This window comes from Oryzias latipes, chromosome 23, assembly GCF_002234675.1.
Source record: "Oryzias latipes chromosome 23, ASM223467v1".
Taxonomy (NCBI): Eukaryota; Metazoa; Chordata; class Actinopteri; order Beloniformes; family Adrianichthyidae; genus Oryzias; species Oryzias latipes.
Genome location: NC_019881.2, coordinates 15881795 through 15903829, shown reverse-complemented (window position 1 = coordinate 15903829; position 22035 = coordinate 15881795). Strand labels below are relative to the sequence as shown.

The 22035-nt window shown below is 38.6% G+C and overlaps 1 protein-coding gene across 1 annotated transcript in view; it reads left to right on the top strand.

The window, feature by feature from the left end:
- Positions 1-5639: 5639 nt before the first annotated feature.
- LOC101154996 (transmembrane and TPR repeat-containing protein 2) overlaps positions 5640-22035 on the top strand; it is a 50845-nt gene continuing 34449 nt past the window's right edge. Inside the window, exon 1 of the mRNA XM_004083163.4 lies at positions 5640-6060. Coding sequence (XP_004083211.1) covers positions 5978-6060 — 83 coding nt within the window. The 5' untranslated portion in view covers positions 5640-5977. The remainder of the gene's footprint in view (positions 6061-22035) is intronic.

The window sequence follows — 22035 nt, the reverse complement described above, 5'->3', positions numbered from 1 at the left end:
TCTGGATCATCTTCACTGTCCAAACTGTACGGACACCACGTTATGAATGAAGCTTGTTTGGGACTTAAACACTGCCGGCCTTTGTTTTGCTTGAGTGAATCATGTCTCCTTTAACTGCCCCATCCTTCAGGCTTGCACGCATGCATGTATATATAAACAGTTGTCCTGTCACAGCTTCACATGCTCACGGAAAAATGACGGAAGGCCGTCGTGAAGTGGCTGGAGAGGTCAGCTCCAATTTCCTGACTTTACATCACAGAGCACAGGAAAAGGGCACTCAGGGTGTGGATGTGGGCTCCCAGACGCAAATAGCTTAAGGACGCGACTTTTCACCGTAATGCAGGAATCAGAGGAAGCAACGGGGAAGTGAGGGGAGGGTGTCAACACTTTGACTTTTAGCTTTGATCCGAGTTTCTCACGGTGGTATTTGAACAGAAGATGGTTATCACAAACTCTTCAAAATGATCTGCATTAAAAATCTAATTTTTTCCTTGAAAAAATGCAAATCTTAAGAGTAGGAAAAGAGTCGGTGAAACAAAATAATTAAAGGATACAGTCTGGAGGGGAAGTGGCAGGCTTTATCAGAGATAAACACAAGCTGAGAATGAGGAAAGGGGACGTGAGACAGTTGCAAAGCTACTTTAAGTGATCGTTTGTGAAATGTCAGGAGGAAGCTGGAGAGCAACCTTTTATAAAGGTCCCTGCTCTCAATTCAATTTCTTTCCTCTGCTGTTGCTCAGAACCTTAGGCCATTAAAAAGAACACCACTGGAAGTTCAAAAAGAAATTCTGTGTCCATTAAAGTGGCAAATTTCAGATTTTTGGAGAAAGCACACACTGGATTCATCTGTCAAAGCCATTTTCCGTCATTGAAAGTGAGACATGATGGTACTTGCTGTTTAATGGATGTGACAGAAGGAGAGGTAAGTGGAGCACAGACGAAGGCCACCAAAGAGAAAACCTTTGCAGGATTTCTTTCCTTCCTTTTCTTATTTATTTGGGGGGGCAAGTAAGAGAAAAATGCACCACAAAACCTTCTTCTTCTTGAAGTATATATTTTTTTTATTTCAATGATGTTTTTTGATCATTTTGTGATTTCAAAATAAAGTTTACTTACCTAATTTCACCCCGTTTGTTTCTGAGATCTATTTTTGTCAGTTGTTAGATTTCTTAATGTTTCAGTTTTACTGTTTACATTTCTAGTTGTCCATTTTACTATAAAAAAAAACACTTTGTGATTTCAATACTTGAAAAACTTTCAAAATATTACTTATACTTTTCTTTTTGCACTCTTGTTTCTGAGATCTATTTTTTTGTCCGTTGTTTGATTTCTCAATATTCCCATTTCCTATTTACATTTATATCTCTCTATTTTGCCCTGCGACAGACTGGCGACCTGTCCAGGATGTCCCATCCCTTCGCCCGCAAGTGGCCAGGATAGGCTCCAGCAGCCCTGTGACCTCGGAAGGGAAAAAAACAGACGATGAATGAATGAATAAATCTCTCTATTTTACTATTATGAAACATGTGATTTCAACCAGTGAAAAATTCTTTTTAAAATAAAGTTTATTTACCTTTTTGTTTATTTTATGGATAAGTTTAAAACATTTTTCCAGGGGCTTTACTTGTTATTTTGATTTCATTGGATTATAATTCTTGACTTTTTTTTACTGTACACAAGTCGACCTGTGTTTTTCTTTATTCTCTCCGTTTTACCATCCCTTTTCTGGTGCAGTTTGGTGTGAATAACCCTTTTCAACCGGTCAACAGGATCTTTTTTGTATTTTACAGAAAAACACACATTAATAAGTCTCCATTAACTTCTTCCTTTTACAACTCCAAACCCAAATAACCTTATTTTAGGCAATTTTCAAGTTTCCTTGGCAAAATTAACCGCTGGCACCCTTCACAGTTGATATTAACATTGTCTATTTCAGGGAGAGGGCAGCTCTAAGTAGCTGGAAGTACTGCTGCTGCTTCCAGCTGTGATTGTCTGTTTCCTGTGTGATGTTTATCTGCCGATGTCAGGGGGAAGGGGTTTCCGTAGTTAACAGCATGGGAATCTCACTATTACTCCTCTGCACAACTCAAGAAAGAGAAAAGGTCAGTAACTTAAAGAATGTTGCCTTTCAAAAGTACTTAAACACACAAAATTATCTCAAACAAACTAACATTTGACTTAAACGTCCTGTTTATAGCATAAAAAAAGACATTATTCAGAAAAAATTGTTAAAGATCCACTTCCTGTTTATTTGCAAAAGGCCTGATGTTCTCTGCAGTAAACATACTTTCTAGTAGTCTTATCTTGTTGTCCTTTTTAAAGTAGCGTGTTTGTGCATCCTCTAGATCAGTGTTTTTCAACCTTTTTTGAGCCACGGCACACTTTAACCCTGACAAAAATCCCGCGGCACACCAGCATCCCCGCCGCGCGCGCAATCTCACGTGGATTTTTGTGATAATTGTGGCAGAAAAAGCAGGAAGTTGCGGCTGTTTTTTTCTAAGAGATGAACCACCAGCTAAAGACGAGCTCTAGCTGGTATTTTTTTTAGAACTGAGCGACTTTATCAGCAGAATTAAGAACAAGGAAGTGAAGACTTTAACCACTTCTGATTGGTCAGACTGATGACATGTGATTAAGCCTTCAAGAATGATTGGCGGAGACAGTTAAAGGGCGGGACTTTTCCTTACACAGTTATAGCTGCAGCTAAATCGCGGTACCGTGATTCTTATCAAAATGTCTTTAATAGAATTAAATAAACACAAAGAAAAAGTAATTTTAAGATCTTTTATATTCCTAACTACTCAGTTTTTTAACAGGGCCTGTTTGGATGAACAAAGAGCTGATTTCCTGGAGATGGAAAATATTTTTGAGAACAGTTAATGAGGGCAATTTCTCCACGGCGCACTTGACCATCTCCCACGGCACACTATTGTGCCGCGGCACACTGGTTGAAAAACACTGCTCTAGATTACTATGAGTTTATATTGGCTGGTGGTCAGTGGTTTCTTTTTTTTGCCATTTCAGTGTGAAACTGTCCTTTTCCATCTGTATTTGATTGTCTTTAGGATTAAGGATTACAAAAAAGTCCCTTTGGTGTCTCTAATCCTAAATCTGGTAATGTCTATTTTGTAGAATTTGCCTTATGTGTCCAGGTTGTGTTTTAATTTGGTCAAACGTTCTGCTAGTTTATGATTTAACAGTAAGCTCTCCATGTTGTTAGACCTTTGAACATTTATTTCCAAGTTTTTTTTTGAGGCACAATGACTTTTTTTTTGTTTACAGTTCAGCTATCTAATCTGTTTTTGCCTTTTATTTTGTAAAGTTGAACTATTCTTTCACTGATTCCTTGACCTCTGGGCCTGTTTTTGAGAAACTTCTTCAAGAAGAGTTTCGTGGAAATTGTCAGGGTGACACTGCAACCCAAAATGCTTAATAAAGCTAAACTGAATAAATAAAAACATAAATTGGTTGAATAAAATTTATGAAGAAAAAATAATTGGGAAGTAATAATAAGGATTATTTATCTGGAAAGCATGCCCAAAACAAAATAAAAAGTATCTGAGTAGGTTCATTACTAAATAAGAACAAAAACTTCACGCTTTGTAAAATCTCCTTGCCACGTTTCTCATTGAGAATGTGTTGGAGGATTGACCACTTTGGATGGTTGCTTATTGACAAAGAAAAGAAAAGCAAAAGTTTGTTTTTGCACAGTTCAGTGCTGAGGATGTAGCAGGAAGATCAGTCAAAGGAGCACAGTCTGTTCTTTGTCTGTTTATGTTCTCCACAGGAACGGTGTCCTTTCTCTGATCCTTTCATTTCTCATCAAGGCTCTGATCTGACACTGTGTACAGGTTAAGGGGAGGACACTCGTCTTTGTTGTCTTGTAACCAACAGCTTCAGTTCATTTGAAGATCATCTTATTTTTAATCCATAGACATTTGGAGTTTTTGGGGTGTAAAAGCACATCTGCTTTTCCTCCTGGATTATCAAACTGGTTCAACAAGGTCTGATCTGTTCTGAATCAGTGTCACTGTTACAAATGAGTCTCTGCCCTCAGCCTGTGCTGCTTTGTCACTGTCTCTGCTGTTATGAACCAACACCCTTTTGCTTCATACAGCCTCATCCCACCATCTGTTTTTCCTTCTCATGCTGTTCTGCCCTGCATCCATTCTGCTGGAACCCCCGACCGTGGAGCAGGCGCTGATCACGCTGGTAGTCAGCAGGACCAGGCTGCACAATTCCAAACCGATAACCACATGTACGCAGAACAGAGTACAAAAGTTCATCAATCACCGACACTTCACTCTAAAATTAGCCTTTCCATACAGTGATAGATGCTGTCGGGAAAATTAATATTATTTAATTTGAGCTGAGAATGGGATAACATGTGACCTACAGCAGGGTGTCCCATTATCTCAAGTGTTTTGGCATTAAATTAAAATTGATTATCAGGCAATTTTTTTTTTCCAATATGCCCAAAGCCTTCACTTCTTTACAGTGTTTATTAATCAATATCACAAAGATATATCACCAAAGATTTTCTTGCAGCTTCTCAACTTCTTGCAAAAATATTCATTGATCGGGAAGGAAGAAATTTTGCATTAAAAATGCAATAATTTTAAATGGATACAGACTTATAACATGACTTGACTGATACGTTTTCTCCCCCCAAATTATTACAAAAACCTAACTGCAGCTGGAAATAAAGGAAACTCAAAACAAAAGGAATAAGGAATGGCAACTTTCTACAGAAACATAAAGAAAAATATTGAAAACAACCAACAATAAAAAGATACGGCATGAGAAGAGAGCTACAACAATTTGAAAAATTATCAGAGTGGAAAATCTACAGATGCACTCATGAACACATGCAAAAAATACAAAGTTTCAGAATCCTACTGATTCTGATTTAGCCTTATTTACAGGCTAAATACATAATTTAAGAAAACATAACATAATAGCAAATGACAAAAGACAACCTCAAATACTAATAAACAATTAAAAAAAAACAATTTTGGGGGGCACAAATTAGCATTGCCTTCGCGCCAATTAGTATTTGGCATGCACAAATTAGCTTTTTGTGGGCATGAGATAGTATTTCATGTGCACAAATGAGTATTTTGTGAGTGCAAACTAGAATTTTGTTATCACTAATTAGCATTATTTTAGCATTATCCAGGCATAAATTAGAATTACAAATCAACATTTTGTGGCAAAAAAATAATATTTTGTGAGCAAAAATTATTTTGTGGCCCCAAATTAGCATTATACCAATTGGCATGTTTGCAGGCACAATTTAGCGTTCTGTGGGCACAAACTAGCATAATTTGGGCAAAACTTTGTATTTTTTGGCCATTAATTAATGGTAGGAATTTAAAGTACTTAAAAACAAATTTGTTGGTGGAAATTAGTATTTTGTGGGCACAAAATGTTTGTTTTTGCCCACAAAATGCCAACAGCATGCAAGATTTTGGCCACAATTTGCGAGCATCCAATTGTTAATTTTAGGGAACATTTTATTTATTTATTTTATTTCATGTTCAGAGCTTATAATGTTTTACTACAAACGTGATCCAACCTTTAGCCTTCCTCAAAGAAGAACCGTGTGCGCATGCTCAGTCTAGCTGGAAACCCACATGCGTCTCCTCTCCAGAGCCAGAGCAGAGCGGGGAGATGCGCACACTGGAGGCACAGCAGCATAGAAATGCGCACCGCGCCGAGCCTCAGCCGGCGTTAGCCCCGCCGTCCCTCCAGCAGCTCCGGCCGGGGCGTCGCTGCGGTGCTTTCGGGAGGAAATGGCCAACTTTGACACACTTTGCATGAGGTGGAGGACGCTCGTCGCTGATGCGAGAGCCGTGCTGCCGAGCGGCTGAACTGGGAGCACAATAACAGAGACTTGGGAGGGAGAAAGGAGGAGGTGAAGGAGGAAGGGGGTCCTGATTTCGGTGTATCTGTATTCCCACTTTGGCTGTGAGAGATGATCACGGAGCTGGTGTGCACCGCCGTGGCCGTGGCTCTTTATCTGAACACGCTGGACGCAGATTTCTGCTACGATGACAGGTAAGGCGGTCATCTCCTCCACCTGTCATCCCTGCTGGATATCCCGGCGCATGGGTGGAGTGGTCGCTGTACCTGGCCCTTGGCTCACATACATACCTCATCTATAAATCACTGCCTGTTTGATTGATTTGGTTAAAACAAGGCATGGACATGCACAATGAAACACTACTAGATATGCTAAAATGACAGTTCTCCCTCTGTTGTTGCTTTCTACAGGTTTCCAGCCCTGCTTGCTGGTGTTTTAGGGTTAAATTATTCAAACAACTTTCAGAAATCCTAAAAACTGATTAAGATCCACTGTAAGTAGCCTCACTTCCATCACCTCTTTGTGTTGATTGAGCCCCTGCTTGCTCAGACAATGCCTTGGTCTCTGGGGGGACTGAGCCATACCAGGATTAATTGTGCAGACAGCTGCAAAAACATTTGCTTGTTTTTGAGGAGCAGTCACAACAAAAAGCCCATCCTCATGGACAGGGACACTCTACAGGGTTGAGTAAAACATGCATGAATTTAAGTTATTTTAACAATTTGTGTCAAAAACATGTTCGGAATCATTGTTTTGCTTGAGCAACAGCCCAAACGCTATCAGCCTGTTAAAAAAGAGAAAAGATAACTATTTAAAAATTGCTAAAAATGAATCAATTATTAAAGTATTTGTGGCCATTTTTCCTACAAGAAGTTATTTACCCAGAGCTTTTGCTTAATACATCTTACTGGCATTAAAGTGTAATTTCTGAAGTGTCCTTGGGGGGAAACCAGTCTGTCAAACAGCGCCTGATGTTGACAGATCTGTAAATCATGCTCTCAGTTAGGACCAGAATAGATACAAATGATTTAATAACAAGGGTGTGAGTGTGCTCGCATGCATGTGTACTTAGGAGAAGAGCCATTGTTCATGTAGATGTAAAGCAGTTAGTTGAATAACAGACCTTTTGAAAGGAACATCTGGTAATCTATCATTGATCTGAAACACCAAATTTAGACATGAAATGGTTTGTCGGAACTAATAAAAACCCATCTTTTATGATCACACGTTGAATTAAACGTTGGGTAATGTTGACTTAGATTAGACTAGGAGCAGATAATTAACCAAACTCTTCGTTTAGTAAGAGGTAGCTCTCAGATGATCATCACCATACACCCCTAAAAGGTCAGATGTTGGATTTTAAGCTCTATGAGTGACCCGACTGAAGCTACATTAAGGCATCTGTAATGCCTGTTCAAGCTACCACTTCTAATGAAAAGCCTATGAAGTCTATGGGCTTCATAGGCTTTTCATAGTTTAAAAATTGATCACCAAGGAGACATTAATAACTGCGGTTTGTCCCCGGCCAGAATTCTACGACAGCAAGTCTTTTATTTTTTCGAATTAGAGCTGTGAAAGAAAAAGCCTGGAGCAAGATTAGCAAAACGTGCACTGCTTCAACATCTCGCTCAAAGCCTCTTCCAACTGCGAGTACCTGCGCTACTATCGGATAACAACAGTCCAGTGTGAACACCATATCCTAAAAGCACTTTCAAGAACCCACGTTCAGCGCATTCACATGCCTGGTGTGAATGGAGTAACAGAGTGTGTAGAGATGAGGAGGAGAAAGGAAAAGACGGTACGTAATCTGCAGTTTGTGTCACACCTCACAATGTCCTAACAAAATGCCCAAAGCGCACACATCCATCAGTGCTGCATTCACGCGTCTATGAGGTTGTCAGAAAAATCTGTGACAGATTACCCACAGGGCTGATCTGCCCACTTTAGCCTTCGCTCCTGCTCCATCCACCCTCAGAGAAAGTTCAGAACGCATCAATGCTAGATCTGTCAAAGTCGCATTGATAATTTACACACCTCAGATGGAAGAGGCTGAATTCCAATCTGACACCTGACCTTATATGGTTGTTCATCAAACAAATGTCCTTTCCTGGGGTCAAGAGATGCACGCTCTCTTGACTCCTCCCTCCAGCATCAGAAGAGAGTTATGATCAAAAGGTTAAGGCAAGCGACATCCTGAAGTAGAAGAGTGCTCAGCTAATCACTCTGCTTCTGGATATGTCTTAGGAAGACTGCCTTGCTTGTAGAACCACCTTTTTTTTAGCATTTGTCATTTACAGAGAGTTAAAGTCATCTTATCTGATCCTACCCGGCCTTCCCCTCTATAATCAAATCTTTGCTGCATGTCACATGCAGCTATTGGTGTTCTAGACGAAATGGCGAAGCTGATAAATCTTTCTCCGGGCACTCAAAGTAGTGGGGATGTTCTGTCTGGCCTCTGCTTATTCAATCACAATAAGTAATTTTTCTGGGCATTGCCGCGAGCTTCACCGAGAGCTGTCTTGATGCCAGTGAAATGCCTGTATGTGTGAAATGAGTAGGTTTTTACGGGAGCTGGGAGAGAACTTGGCCCAGCCTGGTTTTGATCATCCAGAAACGGTCTGCTGGTTTATAGTCAGGCTTTATCCACATGCAGTGGCAGACTTTTATCCTAATGTAAGCCAGTCTTTGATGGCGTTGATGTATTGGAAAAATATAACTCTGGAAACCTTTGAACCCTTCTTTGAACACCCATCAAGTTAGGCTTTCAACATGCAGGCTCCACATAATGCAGACCTCTCTGTGGTTTTGGAGCACATCCCCTTTTGACAAATCAATAGAGACAATGGGTGAATAGCCTTCAGAAGAACAGCATTGTTAATAAGACACAGATGGAGATGAAGATGAGACATAAAGGAGTCAAAGCTGTGAAATGAAATGCGTCCTTTAAGTGGCTTTCAGTTGTCTCTAGAAACATCTGTGACCCCCGTAACATAACAGTTGGCAATAACAGCTCAACTCAGAAATGCATCATAGCCTCCCAGGGGAGGGGAGCACTGAAAATATCCCGCCTCTTTGTCTAATATAAACAAAAGACATAATTTCTGCATTTTTGATCCATGACACTGAAAAACACAATAAGATCCTTCTATAATTATTGTTATTGGTGCATTTAAATATGGATATCTGAAAGAGTTGACTGGAGGCGGTGGCACAATAAGGACACATGATTAAAGTTTGTTGCTCCGGCATATGTTTTCCTTTTCAGCTTGGTTTTTGAGGTTAACCAATAAATGGATCAATATGAGACAGCCGTAAAGTTGTAACCTTTCATCGTCCCTTGAAACGCAGGGCTTTGACTTTAATTGGTAAAGTTTTCTCATGCAGTTAATTGCATGCACATTTTTTCACAACTTAAATGGCTCGAAAATTGTTAAAAATTTCTTTGTATTCTGTCCTAAGAATGCAAGATAAAAAAAATGTCTTTTTGGTTTTTTAAAACCAGAGTTGATCCTTACATACAGTCAGGACCATAAATATCTGGACAGAGACACATTCTTTTTCATTTAGTTTCTGTACATTACCACAGTGAATTTTAAATAAAACATCTCAGATGCCATTGAAGGGGAGACTTTCAGCTTTTATTCCATGGGTTGAACAAAAAGATTGCATAAAAATGTGAAAACTAAAGCATTTTTTAAACACAATCCCTTCATTTCATGGGCTCGTAAGTAATTGGACAAATGAAATAACTGAAAACAAAATGGTCATTACTAATATTTGGTTGAAAAGCCTTTGTTGGCAATGACAGCCTGAAGTCTTGAACTCATGGACATCACCAGATGCTGGGTTTTCTCCTTCTGAATGCTCTGCCAGGCCTTTACTGCAGCGGCTTTCAGTTGCTGTTTGTTTGTGGGCCTTTCTGTCTGAAGTTTAGTCTTCAACAAGTGAAATGCATGCTCAGTTGGGTTAAGATCAGGTGACTGACTTGGCCATTCAAGAATATTCCACTTCTTTGCTTTAATAAACTCCTGAGTTGCTTTGGCTGTATGTTTTGGGTCGTTGTCCATCTGTATTATGAAACGCCGCCCAATCAGATTGGCTGCATTCACCCGGATCTGTGCAGACAGTATGTCTCTGAACACCTCAGAATTCACTGGGCTGCTTCTGTCCTGTGTCACGTCATCAATAAACCCTAGTGTCCCAGTGCCACTAGCAGCCATCACACTGCCTCCACCGCGTTTTACTGATGATGTAGTGTGCTTTGGATCATGAGCTTCTCCACGCCTTCTCCATACTTTTCTCTTGCCATCATTCTGGTAGAGGTTGATCTTGGTTTCATCTGTCCAAAGAATGTTTTTCCAGAACTGTTCTGGCTTTTTTAGATGCTTTTTAGCAAAGTCCAATCTAGCCTTCCTATTCTTGATGCGTATGAGTGGCTTGCATCTTGCAGTGTACCCTCTGTATTTACTTTCATGCAGTCTTTTTATGGTAGACTTGATATTGATACGCCTACCTCCTGGAGAGTGTTGTTCACTTGGTTGGCTGTTGTGAACGGGTTCCTCTTCACCATGTAAATGATTCTGCCATCATCCGCCACTGTTGTCTTCCGTGGACATCCAGGTCTTTTTGCGTTGCTGAGTTCACCAGTGCTTTCTTTCTTTCTCATGATTTACCACACTGTTGATTTTGCCACTCCTAATACTGTAGCAATTTTTGGCATTTTTTTTTTCTGTTTTCTCAGCTTAATGATGGCTCCTTTCACCTGCATGGAGAGCTCCTTTGAACGCATGTTGTCTGTTCACAGCAAAATCTTTCAAATGCAAGCACGAGTCCTCTAATCAACTCCAGGCCTTTTATCTGCTTCACTCATAATGACATAACAAGGGAATTGCCCATACCTGCCCATGCAATGGCATGGAAGTCAATTGTCCAATTACTTACAAGCCCATGAAATGAAGAGATTGTGTTTAAAAGTTTACAAGATTTTCACATTTTTATGCAATCTTTTTGCTCAACCCATGGAATAAAAGCTGAAAGTCGGCACTTCAATGGCATCTGAGTTGTTTTATTTAAAATTCACTGTGGTAATGTACAGAAACTAAATTAAAAAGAATGTGTCTCTGTCCAAATATTTATGGTCCTGTCTGTAAATCTGTCTGAAGTGACTACTTTGGTTGGGTAATAACAGCCTTTGTTTTTGAGTTATGCTCACGCGTCCAAGATCATGAAAACAGCTAAGACAGTGTGAAGCAGGTAGACACGTGTCAAACTTTTTTCCTTGGTTTTTACCTCTAAATTTACTTTTTTAAAAACTGTTTTAATAAATCTTTTTTTTTTGGTCATTGCAACACCATAAAAATACTAGCCAACACCTTCAAAGCTACTAAAATGCAGGGACATGTAAGGCTGTTGTCAGTATCTGATTTTTAGGTTGTTCCGTCTTTTTTCAGCTCCTAATTTATTTTTATTCAGCCATAAATAAATATCTTTTTGCCCATTTTAAAATCCTTACTAAGTCTTGTTTTAAAAGGAATCTTGACAAATTTAATTTTCATAAGCTTTAATAACGGCTTATTGGAGGTGTAAATTTGTAAGAAGTATGCAACTTGGCAAGCCTTTTCTTATGAGATCACACTGAGTTGGTTCAAAGTAAATTTCGCATAAACTCCTGGTGGAATTTGGACTAAAACTCTAAAACACTAATTTAATAATAGATATTATTTTAGTTATATTGAGTGAATTTTTCAACCAAGCCAATGGAACTGGGCAAAGCTGCTGAATTTCTGAATCAAGTCAGTTTGAATTCACAAGTTTTTATTTATTATTATATTTTAGAAGAAGACATTGAATGTTAGTGAAATTCTATTCAAAATAGCCCCTTTTTGGTTTTGGTTTGTTGTTGCATCAGACACCAGCATCTTTCTAACACCAAGACGCACCTTTGAATCACAATTTGTGAGTTCTGGCACTCCTCTCCAACAGCCATGAATTCCAGTGCTTCTTGTGGAATAATTATGTATGCAGCCTAGTTGTATTTAGGCTGTTTGGATTACAGTTTAAACTGAAAGCAGGCTAATATTGAAATAAGAAATAGGCTAATGAAACAAGGAAGTATAATCTCTCTGACAAAGTGCTGGGCTCTGAATAATACAGTTAGGGTTTAAGGACATATTTGTCAGAAGAAGCTCTCACTCAGAATCGTAAATTGCTTCTGGACAGCTTAATATTAAACAATGTGGTGAGAATAAGCGATGAGAAAAGTGTTCACGAATAGTAATAGGCAATAGTTTTAGGGTGAGGGGCGTGTAACCCGCAGCATAAATAGAGGATCTTGTGTTCTTTAGGGGAGAGAGTTAGACCTCATGAAAAGTGTGGTTTTGTGGTGAAAAGTATTTTATCTCATGATGCTCCACACCAATGTTTTCATTGCATCCGAAGCTTGTTATATTTTGCCATCTGCACACTGTCTCAGATTTGTGTTCATGGCTCTGACTATCAATTTAAACAAAAAGAAGATGAGTAAAAGACTTAAACTGTAGTTCTTCAGATACTGTGGGTTAGAAAAGAGCTCTAAAGCCACAAATGAAGGTGTGAGGAAATACACAACCTTAATGGGTGATGTGTGGGTAGTTTTTTTTGGGTACAGTTCAGTGTTTTTCAGAAATCATTATCTATGCTTTCCTATCAAAGATCAATGTTGGATCAGAATAAAAGTTAACACAATTAAAGAAAGCATGGGTATTAAGTTTAAAGTCCTACGTGGCTTAGCATTTAAAACAAATTGACGATTAAAGTATATATTTTAAAGTCTGAAGTGGATATTGACCGGGATTTAACCACCCAACTCATCCATTTTCCAAAAACGCCAATTTTACAAGAAAGGTCAAATTTGAAGCTCTGTTGGGTCCACCCACCTGTCAAAAAAACCTCATCCCGCTCACAATTATTGCGAATAGTTAAAAAGTATTAAAAATAGTTTTTAAACGACATGGGACATGTGTTTAGTTTTGGTGTTAAATTGAACTATTGAACACAGGAGTCATTTGGGAATTGCAACATTTTCTACCTTCTGGTTTGGGTCAAATTTGGGAAAATAATGTGGGGGGTTTGTTGAGCTGCGTTTTGCTGATATTTATAAAAGACGGGAGTCAGCTTGAGTCAGTCACACCCAGAGTTTTAGTGCGGTTCTCTTTTTCTTTTTTTAGGAACTAACAAGTTTCATTGCAGTATTTTTGAGTGTGCGCCCCTTTTGCCTTTGGTCCCTTATTGCAAACAGAAGCCCTGGGTTAGGTATGTTTTTGGTGGTCTTTTCTTTGTCTCCTCAGATCTCAGTGACACATGGGTCCGGTTGAGGCGGCTGCTAACACTTGGATGGCCTTGCACTCCGCAAGCCACAGTCACCCTGCCCGGCTGCCAAAACACAACCACCAAGCCTCAGTCCCATGACCCTTCTCATATACAAACCATATGTGTATCCCTAAACACTGGTATCCACAGACAACAGAATCTACAATTTTTCCAATGCTAAACACCAAACACCTCATTGACATGTTGATTTGTCAAGTATTTGTGGAAAGATAAAACTTTCTACGGCATAAAACAGCTATTCACTGATAAAGTCTATTCTTGCCCTGTGTATGCCTCTTGTTCATACTTTCTTTTAAAGTGAAGCCTCTCATAACTTTCTAAGAATGAGGGGTTGAATTTCCACCACACTGCACTAAAGGGGACTTTGAAAGCAAAATGCTTTTTGTGGCATAGGGTTACACTTTGAAGCTGGCATCCACTTTCTTTCCATAACTATAGGGTGAACCCCTAATGCAACGTATAGCAGTTGTGGCGTAATACAAAACCAAACCCAAGCTGGGGATTACACAAACCCTAAACAGTTATACTTCTATCTTTTGTGATCAATAGCCATTTAGTATCACCTTTCGATGATCGCTTGTTTTTCTTTCAAGAGTCCAGAACAGCTGTCAGATCAGAAATTGACCAACCGCTGGTATTTCGTACTGTCAGAGGAGGGTTCTGACATTCAACAGTATCAACAGAATCTGTCTGTGAAAGTTCTTCATGCTTGCTGACCATTAACGGCCTTTCCCTTGTGATAGGAAAGCTGTCAGTGTTTGGCAGTGAAAATGGTCAGGTTGATGGATCATTTTCAGGCTTTAAGCTGGTGGTTTCGGTGTCATTTGAGCTTTCACTTCTTTTGATTTGGGGGTTATGATTTTAGTGAAGAGCTGTTTGTGAAAATAGATCATCTCACATGGTAGGGTTGTTTTTTTTCTTTCTTACCCCAGATGATGTCACGCTAATAGTACAACCCTCAAATAAAGTGTATTTATTGGTTTTTGTTGAAAAGACATAGATGGGAACATAGATAGCACACATATGGAGCCAGTTTGTGTTTTTATTCTCAAAAAGAAGTAGGACAACAGCTTCCCTAGCGCAAGTCAAACAAAGGGAACTAAGTCAAATGAATGGTAAAATACATGAACTAAAATCATTTGTTTTAAAAATGTAATTATCTTTTTTGTTTTATTGAACAATTTTGTTCATTTTTGTTTTGTACTCTGTATTCTGACCATATAAGGACCAGACCAATAAGATGATAAAGAATCACAGATGTGCCTTATGCTGCATTCACACCAAACGTGATTCGCATGGCTAATAAAATACTAAAGGCCATGTTCAAGTCAAAAGTCTGGACCTCTTATGGCTTTCTATTCATGTCCAACTACTTGTCTGCTCATGCTTTTTATGATATTATCAGTATTGTTACTTAAATCTCACATATTGTATTATAGAAAACTTTGTGATTAACACCCCTATAACAACCTAAAAAGTAGAGTTCTTCATGAAAACATGCACACATTTTGATCTTTTGTTCTTGTACCAAAAAAAAAAAACTCTCCTTGAAAGCAGCAATAAAATAATGTGTTACACTTGTCAAATAAATATTGGTTTGGGAAACTCCAAACCATGATGAAGCCATAATCTTTCTTCCATTCCAGCTGTGCTTAATTTACAGTCTATCTCAGTTAGTACTGCTGACTCTGTACTGTGCTTCATAATTATTCTAAGTGCCAAGTGTGTTTGAAAGCCAGTAGGGATCCTTTAGCCTGGCAACCTTGGCGCTGAACCCAGACTGAGCCTCTTCTCTCTCTTCATGCATCGTTGCCCGTGCCTGTAAAATAATATGCTGAAAGAATTCTGGTCAGAAAATGGCCAACTGCAAAGTACGTGGTGTGGGGGAAGATCAGTTTGTGATTCTCACTCCGTAAAAAGGGAAGAGCTGGTGTGGGGGCTTGAGGGATTTAAGGCTCGAAGTGTGATCACATAGCTGCCCTGCTACATTTGGTGGAAAGAGACAGCTGTTTTGTCTTTTCTGGTAGATTCAGGTTTGTATCACTGTCTATTTTTAGCTGTTTTTGCAACCTTACTAAGGCATTCTTTATGGGATCATCATTATTCTTTATGGAAGGATTGGCTGTGCAATCGGCTCACTAAATATCCACACTTTTAGGATTAATAGATGTTGGGAATGAATATAGCATGCTTATATATCCCTTCCATCCACTTGGTGTACCCTGCAGTGGAAGATAATCATTCTCTGTTTCTTGTTTCTTTCCGATTAGTGCCTAAAAGTGGAAAACAATAACAGATAAAACAGTGGATAGTGGAAGTGTGGAAGCAGCAGCTGCATGGTTAAGTTGTTCTCTGACCGCTTTTTGCAAGAATGATGACATGAGTTGCACTAAGAAGAAAGATGGTGAGATAACTGTGGACAGTGTGAAGCATGGAGCACCGCTAAGGACAGATGATGTTGCAGGCTTGCATCTCTGCTGTTTAAATCACTGTGACACATTATGCACAATAGGGCATACATTTCATTATGAGATAGCGATTCAGGCAAGTAATGTCCACCAAGGCTCATTCATTACTGAACCCACCAAAACAAGCAAGGCTTCTATGACTTAGAGCGCTGATGGAGGAAATCTAGCATTATCATCTTAAGAAACATATCACTTCACCTCTCTGCACACAAACACATGCAAGGAAAATGCTTTTGTAGGATATCAAATGACTTATTAATGGGAAAAAAATGGGGAAAAAGAAACTTTATTTTAACAACCTAAGTCATTTGTCTATTTAGAAACAATATTAGAATGTTTGGACATTAAGACACTCAAAAAAGATTATACATGTAATCTTGTATGCATTTAAATTAAAGGCAAGTGATGCGTTTTTGTAGCAGGGGCTTAAAAAATCTCCATAAAAAACCAAAACAAAAAAGGTTTTATGTAAAAACAAGTAGTAGCTATTGTTAAATTGTTCACTTTTAAAGTAAAAATAAACATAAGTCTTGCGTGATACAATTTTTTTTGTCACTTCCTTTGGTTTTATTATGAAATTTTGAATTGAAATACATAATTAAGTACAGCTTCAATGTATTTTATAATTGAAAACGTGTTTAAAGTAAGGTGTGGTCTTTTGATAGGTATGCAACTCAGCCATAAGATTGGCACAAACTGGTGGTTTAGGAGAACCAAAAATGTGACAGCGCAGATGACCAGACACTGAAGAGCTAAACCAGACACTTAAATACACTGAGGATCATTATCAAAAATCAAGACAGCTGTGGATAATTGGCAACCTAAACCCGGTGTGACTGGCAGGAACAACTTGAAAACAACATGACAAGAACAAAGGGAGAATCAAAAAAAAAAATCCAAATTAGAGCGAACAATTCTCACAAAAACAGTGTGACCAACAAATTGTCAGGCTATTTATCCAACTTATCCTGCAAGTTTTGGAAAGTTCTGTGGCCATATTTTGCCAAACTAATGTCATCAGGAGAATAAAAAAAAAATGGCTTTAAACTAGTTTTATAGAACTGAATGGTCAAATAACTAAACATTTTATTAACCCGTTTTATGCGTTTTTTTTAAATATTTATCCTGTTTCTTGAATTTTACCACATGGTGTTCACACTGGACTGTCTCTACCCGATCCTAGTGCACGTACTCACAGTTGGAAAAGCCTTGGAGCAAAATGTCTAAACTATGCAAATTTCACAAATCTTGCTGAATGTTTTGTATTTCGAAGCTCTATTCCCATTTATGAAAGACTTGGCATGGACTACAATTATTCATTTCTCCTTCATGATCAAAAGGACGCTACCCATACGTCACTATCAAATTCGAGTCCATGATTGGTGAACTGGTTTAACTTTCAATGCACCTTTGGTTCGTAGAGCCCAAAAATTCACTCAAAAACTTGCGTAGTAACTTGTGAACACGAGGAAGCCTGAAATGCGTATAAACGCACATTTACATAGACTTTTCATTGGAAGCAGTCGCTTGAACCCGTGTTGCCAAGAGTGATGTGTATTTATTTTTAAAGTCAATGATTTGAATAATTAAATTCTAATTCTAAAAATAAGATTTCAAACCTCATTTTGATTTATGAAGTATGACACTAGTATTTTTAAGATGCTCTGGGGAGAACTGATCAAAGCAATTATCTCAGCTATCATTAGACCCCTTTTCCCCAAACTTTACCAGAACTGGACTCACCAAGATTGCAAGTCATCATGTGGATTTAAGAAGAGCTTGTCTGTCACAGATCAACAAAGCGGGCAGACAATCTGCCATTCAAGAAATGAGCTCATGTCTCACCATTGTCCTGAGCTAAAGAAGCCAAAAAGCATCGCAGTGTTTGGAGAACCTATTTTTGATGAATTATTCCTGTATTTCCTAATACTGAAGGCAGATCAAATGTCATGAAATGTCCACTTGAGAGCCTCTGGAAAGATTTTTGCTCCCTTAGCAGCTCTCTGTCTCTCAAATGATAGTTTGTCGTCTGTTTTGCATTTGCAGATCGGTTGAAGGTCGACAGTTTGAGGAATAAGCCTATTTTCCGCCCTTTATGAGTTTCATTGAAAGATATATTCCACTCTGTCTGCAAGAAATATGAAGTTACCATGTGAAGCTGGCTAACCTACCTTAGCATAATCCCTGCTAATTCTGAACAGCTGGCTGTTAACTCAGTCTGAGAGAAACACAATATAAGGAAGTCGGATTTTCTGACAACTGTGTCCGACAAAGACATTGTGGAGTATTCAGTCGCCTTTGAAACATCAAAATAAGGCTTCCATTTCTTCAATATGCATTTTTTTAACTTTCATATACAAATTCTACACATACTTGTATCCCAGTTTTCAATAGACATTGTTCCATGACATCATGTCTGCTTTTTTCTACATCACAGAGGGAAATGTCTTTTTTTAATGGTTTAAAAAATGTCTTTTATGGTTTTATATTTAAGTTTCTAAGTGCTTTTAAAGAAGGCATTAAGATGTTCGTATATAGTGTGTCAGAAAGTACTTTGAGTTTCTTAAACTTATAACGTGTAAGTCCTTTTGACATTTTTTTTTTTACACACTGGATTTCATAAAAAAATTTATAGACTTCATAATCTGAGTTTACCTAAGGGCCCTTGATGCAAGGAGTTTAAAAGAAGAAAAAAAATGTGGTTTGGGTCAAAGTACCCCTGGAACGATTTAGCAATCGTTCATGTCGTCCAGAGTTAAAGGTTAAATGCTTGGGAATTTCCTCTTTTTTAAGGGTTCCATTAGTACCAATGTTAAAGTTTCGTCAAGGAAAAGGCCTTTGTTGTAGATGCCGTGTTGAACAGACCCCACAGCAGAATTGAGAAAGATCGCAGATAATTAGAACAGGTCCTTGAAAAAGAAGACAGATTTGGTTTGGTTGGCCCCCACGGTACCCGTCTTTAGTTCTCACTTCTCCCTGGTTAATGCTGGAATGCGACAACTATGGCAGAAAAAAGGAGGTTCTCTACTCGATTGGATACAGTCCTTTACAATCTTTTGGTGCTGCTTTCTTGATCATCGCAAATACTACTTATGAATTTGCCACAAAATGAAAAAAACACCTGGACTGTTAAAGTGTATTTAATCTGCCACATTTTTTAAAAGACAATGTTTTTTTAGTTTATGATTAAAATGTTTTATTTTAAGATGACAAGCATTTAAGATGTGTCTCTAGTTGCTCCATAAGCAGGCTGTCCATTGTTCTTGTTTTATCATCAGCAGTTAAACTTACCCTAATTATTATCACTGCTGCAGATCAGTATGTTGCAGTTTCATTAAATCCGAGCAGAACTTACCACAAAATATCCATTCGTCTTATTTACATTTAATTAACCTCAATCAAGAAATACATACCAACACAATTTATTCTTTCTGTGAGCGGCTGCACTTTTCTGCAGAAGAAGCAAGAATTATCGGACCACGTGTCAGTTATTCACAATTTCCCTTAAGAGAATGTTTTTTTCCTTGGCAAAGGAAAACTGTCTTGGCGGGTTGTTGCCACAGTCTGCCACGCTTTCGACTTCTGTTAATAAAGACAAAACTTTGCAAAGCCCATTACTGGTGCTTTGTGTCCTCTGGCTGCTTTGCATGACCATCCATCCATTTCATATACCAGGGGGTTGGGTTGGGGGGGTCAACCTATTGCTGCTGTCATCAAGAAACCGTCTGGAAACACTGTGGATAGGTTTCCAGTTCTGTTCTGTGTATGTGAGAGTGAATTATAACATATGTGCATGCAAATAAAACGGCTCTTTTGAGATTAAAAGCAAACCAAGATCATCGGAGGGCCATTTTCTGAGCCATTACTCTTTGTGACTTAACATGTGATCCCTCCAGATAAAAATCAATGCAAGACATTTGCCCCCACTGCTCGAAGCCTTGATTTTAATTCACGAACGAGGGGAGGTCCACAATGATGAGTTTGGGTGTCTGAGGAAGCACGTTTTTATAGGTCAATGTGCCAGCACTAGCAGCAAGCTGGAACTAGGCCACTAAAATTGATTGTATAAGCAGAAGGTAAAAAAATGAATTTAAGTGGTAAGTGGAGAAAAAAAGAGAATCTTTGGGATTTATCAGGAAGGCAAAAATTAAGGTATTTCACAAGATTTGTATAAGTGAAGTTTGGAAGGTAAATGATTTGTGTGCAAAAAAGATGGCACAATTCAAAGGTCCAAAATTGCATTTTTCATCACAATTTTATTTACTTATTTTGTCAAGTTTCATTGCATTCATTGGCACATTACACCATAAAGTTTGTTTGTTGCTTGTTTTGAATGGAGACGGTGACCCTTTAGAGCAGCAAATAGCGCCCCAGGTAAGATGGTGTGACGGTGCATAAATTCCAGTAATCACCCAGGTTTGTTTGATCGCCCCATCTGATTTTTGAATCATGTGTCGAGCCTGTGCGCAGCTATGATTCATTATTTATTTCCTTGTCCGTTTCTAATCAAGCATCACATTCATCATTACACGTGGAGGCGACGCGCAGAGGGGACTCTAATTACCTATCTGCCGTCAGTCACCGTAATTAACTGTCAAGCCCATACAAGACGGAAAATTCAGATCCGATTGCTTTTTTTCTCTCAAAAGCTGGAGGTTGTTCTGGTTGAACTGGCAGGAGTGTTGGATGGATGCAGGGGGTTCAAGTTGGGCCCTGTATACTGATTGTGTTTGATTTGTAGAATAGCCAGGGATTTGAAAAATGACTAAAAAGAATAAGCATACAAATGTTCCTGGTCATACTTTAGAAATGTTGGTATCTAGTAGAGATGCCACAATAATCATATATCAAATCAAATACAAACAACCATGACCCAACCGAATTGTGAGAAAAGTCAATCAATGGATCTTTAGTATCAAGGCATATAGGTTATTTATTTGGTGAGAACTCTGTAAAATACACGTTTTATACTTGAGGAACTCCAATCTTAATGCAAATACGACTGTATGTACCAGTAGCTTTTGTTTACACAAGTGCCTGGTGATTCGGAGGTTGCTCACGTGTTTAAAACTGTGATCCTGAGTTGGGTTTACTCCGTCTAGCCTTCAGTGAATGGTTTGCTATTCTGTTATCCCACTATTTTGTATCTTGTAGTTTCACCCTCTTAAATCCAAGTGCTCCCACTAATGCCTTTAAGGAAGCATGAAGCATTGCTTTAATCGATTTACCAGGCTGAGGATTCATCAGAGCCTTTTATTTACACCATCAGTCACAAAAACCCTCAGCAGGCTAGGGCTCCCTGTCAGATGAGGTTGTCAGTTCATCTTCAATTTGTGACTGAATATTACAAAACAATCAATCAGTCACTTAGGAAACGGAAAGACTCCGTAATTAGACTGATGAAAAATAAATGAGAGAATTGCACTCCTATGGATTTTCTTTAACCATTACGTTAGACACGTAGTACATCAAAAATGTTGGGAGTGTTCCATGTATTGATAATACTGTTGGTCCCATTATCTGGTAAGGCTCTGAGCACAGTGTTAATGTAAAACTTCAAAAGGTCACACATCCTTTAAGGTGGAGCCTGAAGCAAGAGATCCCAATTCTGTGAGAATTTCCTGTTCTCTTTTCTACAAACCTGTTGCCATGGTGAATGGCAGTGAGGAAAATCCCTCATGGTGGCTTGCTTCTTAAGAGCAATTCAATCAGACAAACACTTTGATTATTTTTGTTCGCCTAATTTTGTAATCTCTACGTCAAACCTACGCCTGGAACTTTCACGTTTTTGTATGAATGATGCACCATAATTACTGCAGAGAGCACAGGGCAGCACCAGCGGAGCCTGTTTAGGCACATTCAGTGAAAATATTCAAAAATGCATTGCTAAGTAGATCTAGGACAACACATCAGTGATCCTGCATAAGAAAAGGAAAACATCCTACATATAATACACAAAGCAATGCAATTATAGTCTTAATATTTGTTTATTTAAGAATGAATGTTATTGCAAGGAAACTCCATCTTATCTGATGACTTGAACAATCTAAGTTAAAAATCAATAGATTACTCGATTACTGAAAGCATGAATGCCTGCAGCCCTTAATGGCACATGGCGAAACTGAGTGAATTCAGTTAGTTAATTTAAATAGTAAAAGCATATACCCATGCAGCGCTTTAGTACCTTCTTAGAAGGCCTAAAGCGCTTTACAGTCACAGTTCCTTTCACTTAAGCACACATACACTGCCTAATGCTACAGTTACACAGGGCTTGGCAACCACTTCCAATGAAAAGTCTATGCAAATATATAAACATGTTCGGGGCTTCTTCAT